At 41.7% G+C, this 19,871-nt stretch overlaps 1 protein-coding gene across 1 annotated transcript; it reads right to left on the reverse strand.

Moving 5' to 3' along the window:
* Positions 1 to 305: 305 nt before the first annotated feature.
* LOC128577118 (olfactory receptor 10V1-like) lies at positions 306 to 1,256 on the reverse strand. Its single transcript, XM_053579129.1, has one exon. The coding sequence runs from the start codon at positions 1,254 to 1,256 to the stop codon at positions 306 to 308; it is 951 nt and encodes a 316-aa protein (XP_053435104.1).
* Positions 1,257 to 19,871: the final 18,615 nt, after the last annotated feature.

A 19,871-nucleotide genomic window follows, 5' to 3' on the forward strand; every position in this document is an offset into this window, starting at 1 on the left:
TGGCTTTGCCTTTTCATCCAAGGATCTGGGAGCTCCTTGTATTTCTATCTCTGTTGGTTCTTTGGCCATATAATTGTCTGGTTTAATGGTTTGTTTGGATCATCTCATGACCTTCTGCCTGTCTGTGTCCATGTCTCTGACAGTGCTGTGAATGATGGATAGAATTGTCTGTGAGAGGACAGTAAAACGTCCACAAATGCCCCCAGAACTTCTGAATCTCAGAAAATCTTAGGATTCTTTCCTTATTTCTGACCACAGAACAGGTGTACAGTGAGATGGCTGACTAGTAGGCCCTGACTTCCCTTTCAACCTGCATTGGGCTGCCACTTCATCACCAGGAGTCTCCTGAGAGCACCCTTGACTTCCTTGTTCCTCAGACTATATATCATGGGATACAGCATGGGGGTCACATTGGTGTAGATTAAAGACACAATTTTGTCCTGTTCTGGGGTGTAGCATGACTTGGGGCGAATGTAGATGAAAATCGCACAGCCATAGTGCAGAAGTGAGACCAGCAGGTGTCCCGCACAGGTAGAGAAGGCTTTGCTTCTGCCCTCAGCTGAGTGGATTCTGAGGATGGCAGTGATAATGAACCCATAGGAGAGCAGGATCAGCAAGAAGGGCATCAGCAGAATGAGCATGCACACAAGGAAGACTGCAATCTCTTTGTCTTGTGTGTCTGAGCAAACCAAGAATAGCACAGCGGGGATGTCACAGAAGAAATGATTTATCTCATGGGACCCACAGAAGGGCAGGAGGAAGATCAGTGTGGTAAGGGTGAGTGAGAGTGCAAAGCCACTGATGCATGCCAGAGCCAGCATCTGCAGGCAGATGGCCCTTGTTATGATGAGTGTGTAGCACAGGGGATTGCAAATGGCCACAAAGCGGTCATAGGCCATCATGGTTAGGAGGAAACATTCTGCCCCACCTAGGGCAATGAACAGGTGCATTTGCAAGGCACAGCCCAAGAAGGGCATCCGCTGGTTCCTGGAAAGGAAGTTGGCCAGCATGTTGGGGACAATAACCAGTATATAACCAATTTCAATGATGGACAGATTCCGGAGGAAGAAATACATAGGGGTCTGGAGGTGGGAGTCAATGAGGGTGATGAGGACAATAGTTGTATGTTCTGCTAGGGTGATAAGGTGCATGGTTAAAAAGAGTACAAAAAAGAGGATTTGCAAGTCAGCCAGGCCCCCAAAGCCCAGGATAATAAATTCAGAAGTCATGGTCTGGTTATTCTGCGGTAGATCCATCCTATATTCTTCTTCGTAGAACTTCTACACTGAAAAGGTTAGTTTTCTAGCAATTCTCCAAGTTGGAAACTTGGAAGCTGTCTTCAGGGATGGGAGTATAGCCAGCTCTCCAGGCCCTCCAAGCCCCTTTTCCAGACTTAGCTTTTTGAATTCTGCCCCCTGCTGACTGAGAATGAAGCCCTGTTCATATGCCGTCACTTTAGTTCACCTGTTGAATTATTACAAAAATGACCTGAGATAAGTGAACTCTAAATATGAAGTTGCTTTTCCTAGACTCTAAAGATAATCTTTCTGTCAGAACTGTTCTCTATTTTGAAGAGTTTGTAAGTGGGGGTCGGAGATGGGGCTGCAGAATCACCAGGTCTGTAGGTGGGGGTTGGGGGTGGGGCTGCACAGTCACTGAGCTGCAGGGAGTTCCTGTAGGATGTGGGCACTTTTGACTTTGTTCACTGGCTATTTTGTTCTTCCCCTACTACCACCTCCAAACTTCTGGGAATCCTGCAGGCAATGAACTGTGAACAGGGTGCTAGAGAGTTGCCTGTCCTGTGTCCTTGCCTCAATTACAGGGAGGCCCCGGCTCAAATGTCACCTTCTTCTAGACAACCCTCCTAATCTCCTAGGCTGTGTTAGGCCCTTCCTATGTTCCCACAGCACTCTGTACTTCCCCAATCATATTATTTATCTGTGAGTCCTGTGATTCTTTGATTATTTCTCTGTCTACCCCAGATGGCAATAATGGTGTCTTGTTCAGCCTCTCAGTGGATGGTACATTTTGGAAGTATAAATAAATATTGAATGACTGTCTGTTGCTCATTTATGCATCCTTCACAGTTAACACAGGGTCAGGCACAGTGAGAAGAGGGCAAAGGGACAAGCCAGGTCACAGGGCAGAGGAATATAACAGAGTAAGGAGACACTCAGGGAGGAACTATATCAGAACAATGGGGTATTGAGTGCCTGGTGGGATCATTGCTTCCCTGGTTTCCGGGAAATGTTTGCTTCCTTGGAAGGACCCAGGTTACCAGTAGAAAGCCTTGTGTTTAGCCTCTGATTTTGTCCTATACATCCCTCCATCATAACAATGGAGAAGAAGCAGAGGTTTGTAAAGATAGAGATTTAGCAAATCAAGAATGAACAGGAGTTAAGGGCCCTGCAGAAGTGGAGTTGCCACCTAAAGGAGCTTGCTTTTTAAGGACATACCATTTCTACTGGTTTCACTGATGCTCAAAGTGAGTTTAATGAAACTAAACAATCCATTTGATGATAGCTCTGCTTGATATAAATGGGCATTCTTTCAGCTTCCCAGCTACTTTTGTGTTACTCTGAGCATTATTTTGTTTTTCATAAATACTTACCTAAATGGCATCTGAAGTCTTTTAGTTGGACAGGTTCCTAGAGGGCAACATGCCTCCTCCTCACATTAGAGAGGATGGTCACCAAGCCTCTTTCTTTGGATTACCCACCTCCTGTGCCTGTTCTGGTCACTGGCCCTGCCTCAGGAATCATAGTAAGTTCCTGCCTGAAGTCCCCTATCCTGACAGAGCCCAGCCTATCCTGGGATTCCTCCTTTTGCCATCTTCCTTACTACAGCCACTGGAGTCCAGTCTGGAAGGACTGACAAACAGTAGGATGACTAGCCTCACTCCAGAAAGGGGCTTCCTACAGCTTGAGCCCAACTCCCTCCCATTACCTAGTCCAGCCTCCCACTCTCAGCACCCCTTCATAACTCTATGAGTGAGAATGTGCTTTCCAGGTTCATGTTTGTCTTCCTTGGATTGATACACTTTGGCTTGCCACTCTTTACCCCTATGACAATGCTGCAGAAAGGTGGGTATTGCTTTATTGGGGCCCTAAACCTTGAAAATACTGAAAAACACAAAAATGAAAGTAAAAGTCACGTATTACCCAAAAAGTAAGAAGTGAAAATCAGTGTGGAAGTTTCTGCTCTTTTAGTTTTCTCCCTGCTGTTCAGAGAGAAGCCTTCTTAGTATTTACTTTCCAGCTTTCTCTTGTGCATACAAACATACACTCATTCACTCATACACACACAAGCACATATGAACATACACACAGTCATACATACACACATGATCACACACTCTAACATATACATAAACACTCATCACACTCACATGTTAAAAACACTGAATGGCCAAAAGATTGTTTGGAGCTATGAAGTACAGAAAAGCACACATTAAATGGGATCATAGTGTACAAAGGTACTTCCCTCATTGTAGTAATTTGATGGGATGTCTGCAGGAGGTTTTCAGTCAGCACATGCTGGTTTACTGCATTCTTTTAATTGCTGCATTCTACAGTGTAAACACACTATGTTATTAATGATAATTAATTATAGTTAAATATTAATAAGGGCTATAATATACATAAATAAAAATTAATAAAATATAATCAAAAGAAATTATAATTTTATCAATATTTTATTACTTCGATGTCAAAGTGTCCTCTCAATATTTTTTTTAATTACACAAAGGATATCCCACTGCAGAGCTCAGCATGCCCATCTATGAAGACTGCTAGTGTGTCCTGTCCTGCTTTTTTCTCATATCTCTGAGCACTCCTGGAGAAGAGGACTAGGGTTACCTGGAAGGGGCAAATCAGTGTGTGAAGTGGAGACCCGGGTAGCAGCTTGGTTGGAGATTCTTCTGTGACCTTCTCCTGTGGGCGAGAACTTGAGAAGGATGAGCAGCCTGCTAACCAGGCAGCACAGCTTTCCAGAGCCCAGATGGTGGCTTTCTAGCCTGTCTGGACCACAGGGAGCAGTCCTCGGAAGTATTGCTGTTGGCTGTTAGGAAGTTGGTGTCCTTAGTAACTTGTGTTAAATAGCAATGAGAGCAGGACTTGGAGAGTCCTAGGAGAGGTCAGGAAGGAGGCCGCACTGGGACCCACCCATTGAAGGGAGTGCTTTCCTCAGGTCACACAGTTGCAACCCCCCAGTGAGTTGTATTGTATTTGCAAACCTTGTATTGTATATAGGCCTGGACAATGTTATTTAAGTAGGATCTGCTGAAACTGCAGCCCCCATTGTGCAATTACCAGAAGGTGAAGGGCTTCAGGCTGATTCCAGAGGCAGAAAACTTACAGGTCTGGCTTGAATCAAATCCAGTGACCAAGCTTTGCTAGAGAGGAGTGTAAAGTGGGCAGCAGAATAGAGATTGGTGGTGTCTTTTTAAGCACTCCCTGCCCTGCTCATGTTGTGCACTTCTTTGTGGTAACTAGGAGGGGACATAATCAGACTCATCAAATTGGCTTACTTCATTGAGTGAAGTGAGGAGGAAGAGTTATAGAGCCTCAAGAATTCCACTGTTCAGCTGAGCTAACCTTCCTTTAATATTTATGTCTCCCCAGGCAAGCATCTCCACACCCTGATTTTAGGTGCAGACTGATTTCCAACAGGCAGCATGGTTCCCATCTTGGTAAAGCAGTCATTTCCTTCCTGTCTGGTGTGCCCCATCGTCCCCTAATGCTGTTTCACCTGTATTCAGAAAGCAGCCTTCCAGCAGCAGCCACTCTGGGCTACTGACCCTGGGTCCTCCTCTTTTTCAGAAAATCCTCCTCACCACCTGCTCTTTCTAGGAATACCAGTGCCCAAGCCAAAGTCATTGCCACATCTTGGAAAATTTCAATCCTTGGAGGGCCTGGAAAGCTTCTCACCACACTCTCAAACGGGCTCTTAAGAGCCCTGTTTGACCTTAGAATCATACACACAATCCCCCTTAAATAATTCTGGTAGTTTCTGCCTCTGCCTCCACCCCCAGAGAGGCTCTTAACACTCCAAGTTGGTACTTTTCCAGCCCCTCCACTTCCTTCTTCTTCCTTCATCCTCTCCAATGCTTCTCTCATCTTGGGTACAGTTTCTAAAACTAAAACTCTTCTGCTTTTAACAGACAAAGGCCATAGAAATATTGTTCTAAGCACCTATGGAGTAGGTTTTGTACAAAGCTCCATGAGATGACCTTGTCCTATATATGGGAACTATGTGGCCTGTCTTAAAATTACCAAGCCTTCCTGAGCAAAGCCAGGAAACGGCAGAAACCTTCAGAAACCCGAGGGAGGGACCCGACCTGGAGAATGAGAATGTCTGCTCATGGAGACCATGGGACTCTTTCAGGATTACCTAGACATGGAGCCAAACAGGGAGGATGGGAAGGAAGAGGTTTCAAACGTAAACTTTGAACATTTTGGAAGAAAAGCACTTCAACAAGACCTAAGAAAATGGGGCTTCTTCCTTTGCGAACTTAGATGTTCTAGAGCAGTGATAGTTCAGGGACCAGAGCTGTCAAAATTACCCACACTTATTGCCTCTCCCTCCAATTAGACAGCAGTTAGTGATCACACTTTCTGATAGGATTTTGGGCAATATGGTACTAAGTCTTATTAAGTATTTGAACTCTGTAAAAATGGAAAGTCGAAGACAGTTGGTATTTAAATAACCTAATTGCCCAGGCATTGAATAAACAGCACCTATTCCTGTGGAAGTTGGCCCACACTGCAGAACTCTGACCTCACAAAATATCCAGAACTTTTAACTGAACGTGAGCAGAGGGGAGGTTGGAGAGAATGATCAAGGGCTCCAATGTCTTTCAACTTTGGCTCACAAGATCAAAAGACTTTTTTGTTTGTTTACTTTAAGACAAGGTCTTTCTTTGTTGCCCAGGTAGAGTACAGTGGCATCAGCCTCGTTCACAGCAGCCTCAAATCCCTGGGTTCCAGTGATTCTCCCGCTTCAGGCTTGCAAGCAGCTGGAAACTACAGGCATCTGCCCTCCAGGCCTGGCTAATTTTTCTATTTTTAGTGGAGACGGGGTCTTGCTCTTGCTCAAGCTGATCTTGAACTCCTGGACTCATGCAATTCACCTGCTTCAGCCTCCTGAGTTGCTAAGATTATAGGTGTGAGCCACAGTGCTCAGCCCAAAAGACTTTTCGTTTGGACTTTTCTCCAGTGTCCTTGAACTTTAAATTACTAGGAGAATTTTGAGCTGCTTTGTCTCCTCTGGAAATTCTTCATAGAAAAGATGAATATTTGGGAGATCTTGTATGTTGGAATTTTATTTTTATTATCATGAGGAATCCAGACACCCCCTATAGCCTGGACACTAAGATCAGCTCAGTGAAATGGTCTTATGTGTTGGATTAAAACATGATGAAGTAATCTGCTTAATCTTTTTTTTTTTTTCCTCACTTGACCTTACTAATTAGTCTGTGTGTCTTGAAACGGTTAGCCACAGATTTATGGGTTTTTAAATTTTTTCTCATCTGGGAGGGTGGTGCAAGAGGGGCACTAGAGGCAGCTTTCATCAGAAGTGCCCGTCTAGAAGGAGGAAAACTGTACTGAAGCAATTTTGGAGTAGTTGAAATTGGGGGTTAGATCTAAAGGAGAAAAACAACCCAGCTGAGACAAACTGCAAGGGCAAAGATGAGAAAAAGGAAGGGATAGATCAGAGGAAAGTTATGGAGTGGACCAGGCTGGAGGAGCCCAGAGAATAGAAGGGTAAGAGGAACCCCACCCCCACTTGGGGGGGCTCTCTGCAAACAATGAAACACAGGATCTCTCACCCCACAGGAGGCTTCCATGAAGGACAAATTAGTCCCAGTTTTCCTGCACCTAGGGATACCCTTCTCTGGGTTCCCATCCAGACTGTTATAATAGTGAGCAATTTTGGGCAACCTGTGTGATCCTTAGTCAGCCATAGGAGGAAAGAGAAATAGGCCCTGCATCCCCAATATGTCTGGCAGGATCTTGGAGGGACCTCTTCTTTGGTTGCCTGACAGATTGCTCCCTACAGAGGCCTGATTCCCAGTGTCCAGGACAGTTGCAGAACTAGCTGGGCTCAGATAGCGTGGAGGGGTTGCCCTACCCCAAGGCACCAGAGAGGCAAAGGAGCTTTTGTCCCTACCTAGCCCCACAGTGACCACAGAAGCAATGTTACAAAGGTCACTTTCTCTGTCAGTGGCAACTGGTGGGATCCTTAGTTGGCCATGGAAGGAAAGCGAGATAGGCCTTGCATCCCTAACATGTCTGGTAGGGACCTCTGCATTGTGTGGCCTGGTGAACTGACTATGCCCTGCCACTCCTTCCTCCTCCCCACTGAAGGAGGAAACTGGCTCAACTACACTAACTCTAACAAGGGGAGATCTCTCCTTAGTCTCCCTCCTGTAAGGGAGGACCTTTCACTACCCTCTGGAGTGGCTCTCTCCAAAATCATCACCCAGCAGGCCCCTCCTGGAGGCTTGGCCCCATCTCCCCTCCTGTCTACTTAGAGAGGGATGATGCTCTGGGAAGACCAGGAAGCAGATGGCAAGCAAGATACCCACTCCCCTAACCACAGGCCAAAGCCTTTCAAATCTGTTGTGGCTGAGACTTTAGCAAAAATTGAGGCTTTTTATGAATCCGTTGGGGTAGGGGATGGATCTTTGGCTGGAACAGTTTGGCTCATGATTTGGGAGCCACCTCTGGCCTAGAAGTGTCAGGAAGATGTCTACCCCCACTCCACCCAGCTTAAGGAAAGCGAGGCCATTTTCAGGGTCCCTCACATACTGCAGCCCCCTCAGGGACCTTTGGGATGCTGTATCAGGGAGGGGCACAGGTATAAGCAAAAGCTCATTTGAGTGTTGTGTGGTGAAGGGGAGTGACAAGCTCCATATCCTATTGTCTCTGGATCAGCCCACCAGTTTTAGTTTCAAACAGGTCTCTGGGGTACTGCCTAGAGGATCCCAACTAGATTATTTCTCAATAACAATTTAGGGATGACCTAACATTCCAGCTTAAAAGTATAATAAATAGATTCTGGGAAGATGGCCTACTAGTAGCAACCCTCAGCAGAGGCTCCTGACCAGATGGAGAAAAATTGGACAGAATCAGACTCTATGAAGCCAAAGGTGCGGAGATGAGCCAAGAAAGAAGTTCAGCAGGCTGTGACTCAAGGAAGAGCATTTAAGAAAACAAATTACAGGAATTCTGGAAGGATAAGAGGATGGTCCTAAAGGATAAGAGGATGGATAAGAGAATCTACTCCAAGAGATTATGGAGGAGAATTTCCCAAACATTGCAAGAGATACAGAAAATCAGACAGTAGACAGTTTCCGAACCCCAGCAAGACTCAATCCAAATAAAGCATCAACTAGACACATTGTGATTAACTTTGCCAAAGTTAATATGAAGGAGAAAAATTCTGCAAGCAGACAGATGTAAGAAAAGCATTACCTACAAAGGGAGAAATATCAGAATGACTGCAGATCTCTCAGCCAAAACTTTTCAAGCCAGAAGAGGATTGTCGTCAACCTTCAATCTCCTAAAACAAAACAACTTTCATCCCAGGATCCTGTATCCAGCTAAACTAAGATTCATTTGTGATGGAGAAATCAAATACTTTACTGACTTATACACATTGAAGAAATTTCCCATAACTAAACTAGCTCTCTGGGATATTCTAAGACGCATCCTCCACAATGACCAGCTTAATGCTCTACCACCAAAGTAAACTCACGCAGAAATTTTTGAACAAAACCCAACTTCCACAGTGGTGAAAGAATTAAAAATGTCCATTCATTTTTATGGACAAAAATGTCCATAAAAAATGGACGTTCAAAAAACATGATACCCAAAACACTACCAGGCTTATCAATTCCCTCAATTAATGTGAATGGTTTAAATTCACATTCCTTTAAAGAGGCACAGGTTGGCTGACTGGATACCTAAACTCAGACCACATATCTGCTGAATACAAGAATCTTACCTTAACGGATAAAAATAGACTCAGGGTGAAGGGATGGACATCTATAATATAGACAAATGGAAATCAGAAAAAAGCAGGAGTTGCAATTTTATTTGCAGATACAATTGGCTTTAAACCAACAAATATAAAGAAAGATAAGGATGGTTACAACATATTTGTCAAGGGAAACACCCCACATGAAGAGATTTCGATAATTAACATTTATGCACCCTAGTAGAATGCTCCTCAATTTATAAAGCAAACCCTAATGGATGTGAATAACTTGATATTTTCCAGCACTATAATAGTTAGACATTTTAACACCCCTTTGACAGTTTTGGATAGATCCTCCAAGAAGAAACTAAAGAAAGAAAAATTAGACTTAAACCTAAGCCTAGAACAAATGGATTTAACAGACATCTACAGAACATTTCATTCTAATAAAAATGAATATACATTCTTCTCATCAGCCCATGGATCATTCTCCAAAATTGATAATATCTTAGGGCACAAGTCTAACCTCAGTACATTTAAAAGAATAGAAATTATTTCCTGTATCTTCTCAGACCACCAGATGAACTCAACAACAACAGGAATATTCTTACTCAAAGTCAGGGAAACTAAATAATCTTAGGCTGAATGAAAGCTGGGTCGAAGATGAGATTAAGAAGAAAATCACCAAATTTTTGGAACAAAATGATAATGAAGACATGAATTATCAAAACCTGTGGGAGACTGCAAAGGCAGTCCTAAGAGGGAAATTTAGGAAGTTGGAAGTTGGAAGATGAAGTTGGAAGCCTTCATCAAGAAAACAGAAAGAGCGGGGAAGCCAACAACTTAATGGGTCATCTCAAGCAACTGGAAAAGGAAGAACATTCCAACCCCAAAGCCAGCAGAAGAAAAGAAATAACCAAAATTAGGGCAGAATTAAATGAAATAAAAAACAAAAGAATCATTCAGAAGATCAAAGAAAGAAAAAGTTGGTTTTTGAAAAGGTTAATAAAAATTGATAAACCCTTGGCCAACCTAACCAGAAACAGAAAAGTAAAATCTCTAACATTGTATATCAGAAATGATAACAGAGAAATAACAACAGACACCTCAGAAATTCAAAAAATCCTCAATAATTACTATAAAAACTATATTCCCAGAAATATGAAAATCTGAAGGAAAGGGACCATACCTGGAAGCATGCCACTTTTCTAGAATCAACTGGAGAATTAGAAATTTTCAATAAACCTATATCAACCACTAAAATAGCATGAACAATACTAAATATCCCCAAAAGAAAAGTCCAGGACCAGATGGCTTCACATCTGAATTCTATCAAACCTTTAAAGAGGAACTGGTATCTATATTATATAACCTTTTCCAAAGCACAGAAAAAGAGGAATACTTCCCAACACATTCTATGAAGCAAATATCAACCTGATCCCCAAGCCACAAAAGGATCCAACAAAGAAAGAAAATTATAAACCAATATCATTAATGAATATTGATGCAAAAATATTTAATAAGATCTTAGCAAACAGAATCAACAATACATCAAAAAATATATATACATCATGATCAAGTTGGTTTTATTCCAGGGTTACAAGGTTGGTTCAACATACACAAATCTATAAATATAATACATCACATACACAAAATAAAAAACAAAGACCATATGATTCTCTCAATTGATGCAGAAAAAGCTTTTGATAATAACTAACATTCTTTCATGATCAGAACACTTAAGAAAATAAGCATAGAAGGGACATTTCTTAAACTGATAGAGGCCATATACAGCAAGCCCACAGCCAATATCTTATTGAATGGAGTAAAATTGAAAACATTTCCACTCAGATCTGGAACTAGAAAAGGATGCCCATTATCTCCACTGCTATTCAACATAGCAATGGGAGTCTTAGCCATCACAATCAGGCAAGAGAAGGCAATCAAGGGTATCCAAATGGGGTCATAGGAGATAGAACTCTCATTCTTTGCTGACGATATGGTCCTATACCTGGAAAATTCCAATATGATCCTATACCTGGAAAATTTCAGGAACTCAACTACAAAACTCTTAAAAGCAATCAAGGAATACAGCAGCATCTCAGGATACAAAATCAATACTTACAAATCAGTAGCTTTTATACATGCCAACAATAGGCAAACAAAAAATATAGTCAAGGACTCTATTCCGTTTACAGTAGTGCCAAAGAAGACAAAATATTTGGCAATAGACCTAACAAAGGATGTGAAAGATCTTTCTAAAGAGAACTGTGAAACTCTGAGAAAAGAAATAGCTGAAGATGTTAACAAATGGAAAAGCATACCATGCTCATGACTGGGAAGAATCAACAGTGTTAAAATGTCCATACTACCCAAAGCAATATACAAATTTAATGCAATCCCTATTAAAGCACCACTGTCATAGTTTAAAGATATGGAAAACAATACTACTTCATTTTTTATAGAATCAGAAAAAAACCTCGAATATCAGAGACAATACTCAGAAATAAAAAAAAAAAATCAGGAGGTATCACATTACCAGACTTCAGGCTATACTATAAATAAATCTATAGTGATCAAAACAGCATGGTACTGGCACAAAAACAGAGAGGTAGATTTATGGAACAGAATAGAGAACCAAGAGATGAACCTAGATACTTATTCTCATTAGAACTTCAATAATTGTATCAAAAACATTCAATGGGGGAAGTATTTCCTATTTAAAAAATGGTGCTGGGTGAGTTGGCTGGAAACCTATAGAAGACAGAAACTGGACCCCCACCTTTCATCATTAACAAAAATTGATTCTCACTGGATAAAAGATTTAAACTTGGGGAGGAGACAAGATGGCTGACTGAAGCCAGCTTTCCACAGAGGCTCCCATCCAGAAGGAGAGTTAAAGGACAAAAATTCAGCAAGTAACCTGGTGGATTTGAGCTGCACTAAGAGAGAAGGTTGTAGAACGCACGTCAACCCCGCTGAGGCGAGCTGCGACCACAAGGATACAAACAAAAGGTACAAAATTCATCACCAAGTGGACGGGAGTCCCCTCCCCCATGGGAACGGCTCAGAGTGCCCCACAAACAACTGGTCAGAGTTCAAAGGTCCTCCCACTACACTCCATGGGACAGACCCCCTAAAAACTGGACCTACTTCCCCTACTAGGGTGCCACGGTGTCCTCCTGCCAGGCATAAAACTGTATAAACTGTATATAGTCTCTACCTGGAATTCTGAGCTCCCAGCGCTCCCCTTCGCTCACACTGGGGTCTGGAGGCCAGTCCCCGTCGGATGGCGGAGACGGGACTGCACCGGAGTGGCAGTTGCCTGAGGCACAGTGCGACAGCCGTCTTTTGGTGACAATACAGCCAGGCATAAAACTGTGTAAATCTCTGTGTGTTCTCTGCCCGCAACCCCAGGCTTCCAGTGCTCCCTGCACTCCCCTCTGCTGTCGCTCCAAGGTCTGGAGGCCTGTCCCCCAGGAGTCTGGACTCTTGGACGATTGTTCGAGGGGTGTAGACAGTGCTGGGCTGCAGCCTGTCGGTGCAGACTCTGGGGTATGGGAGCGGAGAGAGGACGGTTGGCTGGAGGGGAGCTACACCGGAGTGGCCATTGCCTGAGCCTTAAAGCAGCGGCCCTCTTTTGCCAGCAATACGGCTCACTACCGAATATTCTGAAGCCACACTCCCTGTCTCCCTGTGCAACCAGAGACTCTGAGTTTGCCTGAGGCAACTCCAACTTGCAAACCAGGGAAACTCCCAGGGTGGGGCTGACCCAGAGGTCCGCTTTACTAAACCTAAGACACACCTGGCCCTCAGGGGATCGTCAGCCTATAGACAATACAGGAGCAAAGACAAGCTGATTTGGAGCTCAATTCAGCTTCTCTTCTGCAGGGGAACTGCAGAGTTGTTCTGTTCTGTTCTGTCAGTAACATTGATCAGGGGCGAGACTGGACCTGAGTGAAAACCCCTCAACCTTCATCAAGCACCCGAGGTTGTCAGGCCTCACCTCCTCCTGCTGGAGAGAGGGAGAGCGCAGCGGCCTGGCAGACTTCCTTGTGATTCAGGCAGGTACAAACTCTTGGAGTACCGATTCACTACAGGCAACTGGGTCAGCCAACTGCAGGGCTATCAGTGACTGGATGTGAAGTGGTGCAAGGTGGAGAAGGAGGCAGCAACCTTCCCAGACTGATTTATTGGCTGGGTGGCTTCTCCTGACTCCATGCAGCACTGGAGCAAGCCACACCAGAGTAGTCACCAGACCCCTGTGATCCAGTTCCCAGAGACCTCTTAAACTCTCTCACCCAAGACAGGTGCAGATGGAGACAATTGATTTGGACCTTTTTGAACTGAACCAATTGCCTGAGGACATATCAGGTGGTGCCCTGGGTGCACGGTGAAGGTTTGATTTTTCTTCTCCAATTGTTTGCCGGTGGGGGGCGGGGTGACTTAATTGCTGATATTTCTCCACAGCTGAGACTTTAATCCAAAGTATCTGTTTCACTAGGGTGGAACAGAAACCAGCTGAAAACAAGACAGAACCACTTAGCCCCACCACACCAGACAGGGCCCCAGTTTCTCAGGCCACAACACTGTACAGGCCCTCGACAAAGCCCCAGGGGAAAAAATCAGAGGGAGTAAAACAACCATGGGGTGGAATCAGCGGAAAAACTCTGGTAACATGAATAACCAGAATAGATCAACCCCCACAAGGAAAGATATGGCAGATGCAATTGAAGATCCCATTCATAAACAACTGGCTGAAATGTCAGAAATCAAATTCAGAATTTGGATTGCAGACAAGATTAACAAAGTGGAATTAGGAATTCAAGGAGAAATTCAAAAGCTGTCTCAAGAATTTAGCAAATTTAAAGACAAAACCACCAAAGACTTAGACACACTGAAGCAAGAATTTTCAGCCCTCAAAGATATGAAAAATACAGTAGAATCCCTAAGCAACAGAATGGAGCAAGCAGAAGAAAGGATTTCTGACATCGAAGACAAAACTTTTGAATGCTCCCAAACTCTCAAAGAGGAAGAGAATTGGAGAGCAAAAACGGATCATTCTCTCAGAGAGCTCTGGGATATTTCGAAGAAGGTGAATATCCGAATCATAGGGGTTCCAGAAACAGGTGAAGTGCCCTCGCTGGGCACAGAGGCCCTTCTGCATGAAATTATGAAAGAGAATTTTCCAGACATGCCTAGAGATTCTGAAATTCAGATAGCAGACAGCTTCAGAACCCCAGCACGACTCAACCACAAAAAGACATCTCCCAGGCATATCATAATTAACTTCACTAAAGTTAATATGAAGGAGAAAATCCTCAAAGCTGCCAGGAGAAAGAAAACCATTACCTTCAAAGGGAAGAATATTAGAATGACTGCAGATCTCTCTGCTGAAACTTTTCAAGCCAGAAGAGGGTGGTCACCGACTTTTAATCTCCTAAAGCAAAATAACTTTCAACCCCGGATCTTGTATCCAGCTAAACTGAGTTTCATTTATGATGGAGAAATTCAATACTTTAATGACATTCATATGTTGAAGAAATTTGCCATAACAAAACCAGCTCTTCAGGATATTCTCAGACCTATCCTCCATAATGACCAACCCAATCCTATACCACAAAAGTAAACTCACTCAGAAACTTCGGATCAAACTCCAATTTCCACACTGGCAAAAGGATTAAAAATGCCCACTGGACTTTTGAAAAACTCAATACCCAAAACTTCACCACACTTATCAATATTCTCCATTAATGTGAACGGCTTAAACTGTCCTCTAAAGAGGCATAGGTTAGCTGATTGGATACAAAAACTCAGGCCAGATATTTGTTGCATACAAGAGTCACATCTTAACTTAAAAGACAAATACAGACTCAGGGTGAAAGGATGGTCGTCCATATTTCAGGCAAATGGTAATCAGAAAAAAGCAGGTGTTGCAATTTTATTTGCAGATACAATAGGCTTTAAACCAACAAAAGTAAGGAAGGACAAGAATGGTCACTTCATATTTGTTAAGGGTAATACTCAATATGATGAGATCTCAATTATTAATATCTATGCACCCAACTAGAATGCACCTCAATTTATAAGAGAAACTCTAACAGACATGAGCAACTTGATTTCCTCCAGCTCCATAATCATCGGAGATTTCAACACTCCTCTGGCAGTGTTGGATCGATCCTCCAACAAGAAGCTGAGCAAAGAAATGTTAGATTTAAACTTAACCATCCAACATTTGGATTTAGCAGACATCTACAGAACATTTCATCCCAACAAAACTAAATACACATACTTCTCATCAGCCCATGGAACTTACTCCAAAATCAATCACATCTTAGGTCACAAGTCTAACCTTAGTAAATTTAAAGGAATAGAAATTATTCCATGCATCTTCTCGGACCACCATGGAATAAAACTTGAGCTGAGTAACAACAGGAATCTGCATACTCATACAAAAACATGGAAGTTAAATAACCTTATGCTGAATGATAGCTGGGTCAGAGATGAGATTAAGAAAGAAATCGCCAATTTTTTGGAACAAAACGACAATGAAGACACAAACTATCAGAACCTCTGGGACACTGCAAAGGCAGTTCTAAGAGGGAAATTTATTGCACTACAAGCCTTCCTCAAGAGATTGGAAAGAGAGGAAGTTAACAACTTAATGGGACATCTCAAGCAACTGGAAAAGGAAGAACATTCCAACCCCAAACCCTGTAGAAGAAAAGAAATAACCAAAATTAGAGCAGAATTAAATGAAATTGAAAACAAAAGAATAATACAACAGATCAATAAATCAAAAAGCTGGTTTTTTGAAAAGGTCCATAAAATAGATAAACCTTTGGCCAACCTAATCAGGAAAAAAAGAGTAAAATCTCTAATCTCATCAATCAGAAACAACAAAGATGAAATAACAACAGACTCCTCAGAAATCCTTAATGAATATTACAAGAAAATTTATTCTCAGAAATATGAAAATCTGAAGGAAATTGACCAATGCTTTGAAGCACGTCACCTTCCAAGACTTAGCCAGAATCAAGTGGAAAGGTTGAACAGGCCCATATCAAGTTCGGAAATAGCATCAACCATACAAAACCTCCCTAAAAAAAAAAGCCCGGGACCAGATGGTTTCACGTCAGAATTCTACCAAACCTTTAAAGAGGAATTAGTACCTATATTACTCAACCTGTTCCAAAAGGTAGAAAAAGAAGGAATACTACCCAATACGTTCTATGAAGCAAACATCACCCTGATCCCCAAACCAGGAAAAGACCCAACAAGAAAATAAAATTATAGACTGATATCACTAATGAATATAGATGCAAAAATATTCAACAAGATCCTAACAAACAGAATCCAGCAACACATCAAACAAATTATACATCATGACCAAGTCGGTTTTATCCCAGGATCTCAAGGCTGGTTCAATATACATAAATCTATAAATGTAATCCAGCACATAAACAAATTAAAAAACAAAGACCATATGATTCTCTCAATCGATGCAGAAAAAGCTTTTGATAATATCCAGCATCGCTTCATGATCAGAACACTTAAGAAGATCAGTATAGAAGGGACATTTCTTAAACTGATAGAGGCCATCTACAGCAAACCCACAGCCAATATCATATTGAATGGAGTTAAATTGGAATCATTTCCACTCAGATCAGGAACCAGACAAGGCTGCCCATTGTCTCCATTGCTTTTTAACATTGTAATGGAAGTTTTAGCCACTGCAATTAGGGAAGAAAAGGCGATCAAGGGTATCCGTATAGGGTCAGAAGAGATCAAACTTTCGCTCTTCACAGATGATATGATAGTATATCTGGAAAACACTAGGGACTCTACTACAAAACTTTTAGAAGTGATCAAGGAATACAGCAGTGTCTCAGGTTACAAAATCAACATTCATAAATCGGTAGCCTTTATATATACCAACAACAGTCGAGTTGAAAAAACAGTTAAGGACTCTATCCCATTCACAGTAATGCCAAAGAAGATGAAATATTTGGGAATTTATCTAACAAAGGACGTGAAAGATCTCTATAAAGAGAACTATGAAACTCTAAGAAAAGAAATAGCTGAAAATATTAACAAATGGAAAAACATACCATGCTCATGGCTGGGAAGAATCAATATTGTTAAAATGTCTATACTACCCAAAGCAATATATAATTTCAATGCAATCCCTATTAAAGCTCCACTGTCATACTTTAAAGATCTTGAAAAAACAATACTTCATTTTATATGACGAATCAGAAAAGACCTCAATGCAATCCCTATTAAAGCTCCACTGTCATACTTTAAAGATCTTGAAAAAACAATACTTCGTTTTATATGACGAATCAGAAAAAACCTCGAATAGCCAAGACATTACTCAGAAATAAAAACAAAGCAGGAGGAATTACGCTACCGGACCTCAGACTATACTATAAATCGATAGTGATCAAAACAGCATGGTACTGGCACAAAAACAGAGAAGTAGATGTCTGGAACAGAATAGAGAACCAAGAGATGAATCCAGCTACTTACCGTTATTTAATCTTTGACAAGCTAATTAAAAACATTCAGTGGGGAAAGATTCCCTATTTAACAAATGGTGCTGGGTGAACTGGCTGGCAACCTGTAGAAGACTGAAAGTGGACCCACACCTTTCACCATTAACTAAAATAGACTCTCACTGGATCAAAGATTTGAACTTAAGACGTGAAACTATAAAAATACTAGAAGAGAGTGCAGGGAAAACCCTTGAAGAAATCGGGCTGGGCGAGTATTTTATGAGGAGGACCCCCCCCAGGCAATTGAAGCAGCTTCAAAAATACACTACTGGGACTTGATCAAACTAAAAAGCTTCTGCACAGCCAAGAACACAGTAAGTAAAGCAAGCAAACAGCCCTCAGGATGGGAGAAGATATTTGCAGGTTATGTCTCTGACAAAGGTTTAATAACCAGAATCCACAGAGAACTCAAACACTTTAGCAAGAATAGAACAAGGGATCCCATCGCAGGCTGGGCAAGGGATTTGAAGAGAAACTTCTCTGAAGAAGACAGGTGCGCGGCCTTCAGACATATGAAAAAATGCTCATCATCTTTAATCATCAGAGAAATGCAAATCAAAACTACTTTGAGAAACCATCTAACTCCAATGAGACTAGCCTATATCACAAAACCCCAAGACCAGAGATGTTGGCGCAGATGTGGAGAAAAGGGAACACTTTTGCACTGCTGGTGGGAATGCAAATTAATACATTCCTTTTGGAAAGAGATATGGAGAACACTTAGAGATCTAAAAATAGATCTGCCATTCAATCCTGTAATCCCTCTACTGGGCATATACCCAGAAGACCAAAAAGCACATCATAACAAAGATATTTGTACCAGAATGTTTATTGCAGCTCAATTCATAATTGCTAAGTCATGGAAGAAGCCCAAGTGCCCATCGATCCATGAATGGATTAATAAATTGTGGTACATGTACACCATGGAATATTATGCAGCCTTAAAGAAAGATGGAGACTTTACCTCTTTCATGTTTACATGGATGGAGCTGGAACATATTCTTCTTAGTAAAGTATCTCAAGAATGGAAGAAAAAGTACCCAATGTACTCAGCCCTACTATGAAACTAATTTAGGGTTTGCACATGAAAGCTATAACCCAGTTACAACCTAAGAATAGGGGGAAGGGGGAAAGGGAGGGGAGGGAGGGGGGAGGGGGTAGAGGGAAGGGGATTGGTGGGATTACACCAGCAGTGCATCTTACAAGGGTATATGTAAAACTTGGTAAACGGTCTATAAAGCTAGTGAATGATGCCCCATGATCATATCAATGTACACAGCTATGATTTAATAAAAAAAAATAATAAATAAATTAAAAAAAAAGATTTAACCTTAAGACATGAAACTATAAAAATACTAGAAGAGAGTGCAGGGAAAACGCTTGAGGAAATTCGACTGCGAGAATATTTTATGAGGAGGACATCCCCAGGCAATTGAAGCAACACTAAAAATACATTACTGGGATCTGAGCAAACTAAAAAGCTTTTGCAAAGCCAAGAGCACAGTAAATAAAGCAAACAGACAACCTTCAGAATGGGAGAATATTTTCGCAGGTTATGCTTTTGACAAAGGTCTGATAACTAGAATCCATAGAGAACTCAAACTAATCAATAAGAAAAGAACAAATAACCCCATTTCTATGTGGGCAAGAGACTGGAACAGAAATCTCTCTGAAGAAGACAGGCGCATGGCCTACAGACACATGAAAAAATCCTCATCATCTTTAATCATCAGAGAAATGCAAATTGAAACCACTTTGGATGTCACTTAACTCCAGTAAGATTAGACCACATAAAACAAAATCCTAAAACTACAGATGTTGGAGTGGATGTAGAGAAAACAGAACACTTTTACACTGCTGGTGGTAATGCAAGCTAATATGGCCATTTTGGAAAGAAGTTTAGAGAACAGTCAAGGAATTAAAAGTAGACCTACCATTTGATCCTGCAATTCCTGGTATATACCCAGATGATTAAAAATCATTTTACAACAAAGACATTTGCACCAGAATGTTTATTGTAGCCCAATTCATAATTGCCAAGTCATGGAAACAGCCCAAGTGCCCATTGACTCATGAATGGATTAACAAATTATGGTATATGTACACCATGGAATACTATGCATCCATAAAAAAGATGGAGACCTCACATCTTTTATGTTTACCTGGATGGAGCTGGAACATATTCTTCTTAGTAAAGTATCTTAAGAATGGAAAAATAAAAGTATCTACTATGAAATCAATATATAATCACCTACATATTCACACAAATGGTAAAACATAACTATAGTCCAGAAAGTAGAAGGGAAGAGGAGAGAGAGGGGAAGGGCACGG

Source organism: Nycticebus coucang, chromosome X, assembly GCF_027406575.1.
Source record: "Nycticebus coucang isolate mNycCou1 chromosome X, mNycCou1.pri, whole genome shotgun sequence".
NCBI classification, from domain to species: Eukaryota; Metazoa; Chordata; class Mammalia; order Primates; family Lorisidae; genus Nycticebus; species Nycticebus coucang.

Excerpts from the sequence above, each read along its gene's own strand:
- LOC128577118 (XM_053579129.1), bottom strand. The coding sequence starts at position 1,256 with ATGGATCTACCGCAGAATAACCAGACCATGACTTCTGAATTTATTATC.